The sequence below is a fragment of the Limulus polyphemus genome, unplaced genomic scaffold (assembly GCF_000517525.1).
Source record: "Limulus polyphemus unplaced genomic scaffold, Limulus_polyphemus-2.1.2 Scaffold3174, whole genome shotgun sequence".
In the NCBI taxonomy this organism is placed as follows: Eukaryota; Metazoa; Arthropoda; class Merostomata; order Xiphosura; family Limulidae; genus Limulus; species Limulus polyphemus.
This window is the reverse complement of record NW_013668784.1, coordinates 109,405-113,746: the sequence shown is the minus strand read 5'-3', so window position 1 is coordinate 113,746 and position 4,342 is coordinate 109,405. Positions and strand designations below refer to the sequence as shown.

General features: G+C 30.3%; 1 protein-coding gene across 3 annotated transcripts in view; it reads right to left on the bottom strand.

Annotated features, from left to right (window-relative positions):
• Positions 1-4,342, bottom strand: part of LOC106468814 (optineurin-like) — a 47,895-nt gene that overhangs the window by 4,981 nt on the left and 38,572 nt on the right. For all 3 annotated transcript variants that reach the window (XM_013929257.2, XM_013929255.2, XM_022397169.1), the window contains one exon: positions 3,630-3,859. In XM_013929257.2, the coding sequence (XP_013784711.1) occupies positions 3,630-3,859 (230 nt within the window). The remainder of the gene's footprint in view (positions 1-3,629; positions 3,860-4,342) is intronic.

Genomic DNA, 4,342 nt, shown 5'->3' with positions numbered 1-4,342 from the left:
CCTCTTCTAGGATTTGCTGAGATAACAATATTTTTATCGAGTCTACTAGAGTGGCTTCTCCCACTGCACCAATCTTTTGAAAGCTGTTATCTATTCCCACCTACTACTAATTAGCTACTACTTATAACCAATAGAAAGAACATTTTCACCCCTACGTAACTCTGACAGTTGTTTATAAATAGCTTGAAGGAAAAAATAATAATTTTGCCAAAACCATTGAAGTGTGATGATTTAGTCATTGCTCTGAACAGGAATGGGATTTTTTTTTACCTACATACAGTTTATTTAGAGACCCGACTAAATTACAGGGATTTTGAGTGTACCAGTACAGTAATTTGATAACTTTTTGGTCTACAAAAATTCATATCTGAAGCCTAAAAAAATTAGTATTTCTACCCCTCCACCCAGAAGAATAAACGAGGCTAACGTCAAGGCTAGCAAGTTCGACGTACGAGCGATGCACGAGCGCAACATTTCATAACACGGTTACGTACTCGAAATCTTTGTTTGTCAGTGTATTTCTCATTTACTTTCTAAGTGTGGTGAAAGTGAGAGAGGGTAGTATCATTTATAAGAATTTGCCCAAATAACACCTTCATGTACTTATGCTGCATAATTCCACACACATCAAATAGGTGACCACAGTACTGAAACACCTGCTATGTAATTGGATAAGCCTGGCTCAGAACCTACAATGTTTATTGGATTAGACCAACTCTGAACTATATAATAAATGTTTTTACATATTCTAATTGCAATTTTATTACCCTGGGAAATACCTGTTGAAAGTGTTGTAGGAACTATAAATTGATATATCCTATATTGTGTTCTCAGAGCAAGATGAATGTCACCTCACTGAATACGCATGCGTTCGTCCACTCGAGAGTTTCGTATTACGGTTGTATGTAAACATGGGTGGTGAATTATTGCTTTTTTGTAATTGGGTTTGTAATTTGTAGGTGACAGTAAAATAAACACAGAAAATATATGGAATATGTTTTACAGTTGAAACTGTCAGGGGAAGAACTTTGAAACTTCATGATCAATATTGAAGAAAATCGAAACAGCTGCTCATTATATTTCTGATTTTACAATTTTTTCTTTTCATTCTACTTCAATGAGTTGTCTACAAGCTGAAGAATCAAATAATAAATGTAATAATAGGTAAAATATAACGTTTTATTGAAAAAAAAGTATATATATGTATTTAGGAGTTTTCAGAGGTTGTGCAAATGAAATTTGAGATTTTTGAAACAAAGAAAAGTATTTTAAATCTTAAAATGAAAATCATTTTGCACTAAAATGAAAATCACTTTGCACTCAGACTAGTTGAAAAAAAAGAATCAATATTTTCACAGACAAATATAAGTAAAAATACTTTATTAAAAAATCTGATCTTTTGTGTGCAAAAGGCTTCTAATGTTTACTACAAGTAAAGATACACTTAAAATATTAAAAGTTATAGCATGAAAACTATAACAAGCACAAAATGGTTATGAGGTGAGGTCGGTCCCAGGGACCAAGCCCATGTCGAAAGGGTTAATATTATCCAGTCTTTTAGATACAAAAAATAATATTTTTATTAAAATAAAATAAAGATTTGTCCATGAATATAATGAGTATTTGTTTTGAATAGTCCGTGTGCAAAGTAATTAAAAATTAAAGTAAAATTAAAAATACTTTTAACCATCTCAAAGTTCCTTTGTGTAAAACCTCTTAAATGCATTTCAAACGTTTTTTTTCAGTAAAACTATACAGTTTATCTGGTATTTTCTCTACCTTATCTCAAAACGGGATCAGTCAGTTCAACCGACCTTGTAACCACCAAAAAAAAATCAAAATAAACCTAAATTACCCTTTTTTTTCTTTCTAGAATGACTTCAAATTGAATATGAAACTACATTTGTTTATCCTAAGTAGCTCTAGGTCCGTAACAGTATACATCTATTTATAATTAAATTTTACTGTTTTATTGCCCTTTGAACCATGTATAACTACTATCCGTACTATTATAAGTTGTAAATCACTCAGGGTACATGCAGCTCACATTACACTAACGATTTACATTACCTACGAGCTGCTCACATATGTGCCTCATGAAACATTTTTATCATAATATTATTATGATTTATTTTGCCTAATCTAATCTGTGTGAAATTGATGATTATCTGTTCAGAACATAATGTTATACAATACGTCATTTGATAGATGAAAACCTTAGCTTTTTATTGGTTATAGGTAATATATAATTAAATGTAAGAGAGAACTATTAACAAATCCTGGAAAAGAAAATTACTCTTTATAAAATCATTATTGATCAGACAAACTATAATTTATATAATCTTCAATTTGTTCGGTTACAGAGCTATCGAATAGAAAATCAGACCACTCCTGCCACATCCACCTGTCATATCCTATCTTTCAGAATTCGTTGATAGTTCTCTCTTAAGTTTCAATATATATATTACCTGTAACCAATAAAAAGTCAAGGTTTTCATCTATCGAATAATGTTATGTTCTGAACAGTTAGATGTCAACTTCACTCAGAGTACCAACATCATAGGGGAAATTGTCTACTTTTTGCATGTTATCAGTCTATGTTCTTTGGTGTATTATTTAATCGATTAAAAATTAATTAATGCATTACTACCATTAGTATGCAAAAAGTAGGGTTAAGTGTCATTGACAATCAACACCAAGGAAAAAGAAGATTGGGTAAGTACTATATTCTAGTTTTTCATGTTTATTCTTTATTCATTATTATAAAAGTAACTAAAATGTACAAAAAAGGGATCTCTTTAGGTTAGTTAAGATTAGATTAGGTAAAATAAATAGTAATAATAATATAATAATGTTTCATGAGACACACTTGCAAGCAGCTCGTAGGTAGTGTAATTCAATAGTGTAATGTGAGCTACATGTTCCCCAAGGATTTACAACTTATAGTGGCATGGCTCAAAGAGCAATCAAAAAGGCAATAAAACAGTGAAATTTAATTATAAATAGATGTATACTGTTATGAGCTTAAAGCTACTTAGGATAAATGAATGTAGTTTCATGTTACAATCCATTACAAAAGGGTAGAAAAAATAACAAATAAAATATAAAATGTTATTGAAAGGATATGTTTGAAATGTATTTAGCAGGTTTTAGGGATTACACAGAGTAAATCTGAGATTTTTGAGATAAGGAAAAGAATTTTTCATCTTAACATGAAACCCTCTTTAAACACGGACTATTCAAAACAAATACTCAATATCTTCATGGACGAATCTTTATTTTAGTTTATTAAAAATACTTCATTAAAAAATATGATATTTTTGTACGTGAAGGACTTAAAATGTTAAATGAAAGACCACCAAATTTTGTAAAGATATACACACTATATTGAAAGTTAGAAGTATTAAATCTATAAAGACTTTAAATGAGCATAAAGAGGTCATGTTGTCTGTCAAATTGACCGAGCATGTGTTGAGAGAGTTAACTGACAAAGAATCTAATAAACAATAACTGCCCTTTTGATGGGAATGTTGTTTGAAAGGCAGGATGGCTCCTTACGTAAGCTTCTCACAACTAACATCAACATTACACTACATGGTTCAAATGAAATATAACCTAATTAACAGTACCTGCCCTTATGACGGGAATGGCGAGTGTTGCCTGAAAGGTAGGATTCATTCTTATGCAAGCTTTTCTGCAAATGCATCACCTGCGATTTAGCATAAACATTAATTTCATCCATCAGTTCCTGGTTGTGATTCTGTAGTGCAAGAAGGTCTTCTTTCAATCGCTCCAACTCTTCTTTCGTTGATCTGTGCCCCTCTTTTTCTTGGTTGTAGTCTTGATTAGAAAGTTCCACCTAATTGGTAAATCAACATCAGTTAAAACTGTACAATACAGAGAACCAGTATTTCTATATTATATATATATATATTATATTATATATATGTATATATTAATTTATTTATTCCAATACTGCAAAACTGTACAAAAAATAATTTTTTTTTTTTTATGAATAATGAGTTCATTCTAACAATGTAGTATTTTACAATATATGAAATTTGCCAATTTGTACAGATTTTTACTTAATCCTCATATCTTAATCAAATGATATTTCTCATATTGTGAATATAATTTCTCAGAATATGTGTATCTTACTAACCAAACACCTATAGAACCTTTGATATCTTTGGTTCTTATTCAACTTGTAGCATAGTAATATATTGAATCATAAATTTAATCAAATATCACACTGATCTAAAAACACATTGAATCAAAAAATGACACTTATGTTAAATGCTATTTTTGCATCAGCGAGGTCACGTGACTAGTATCACGCCAC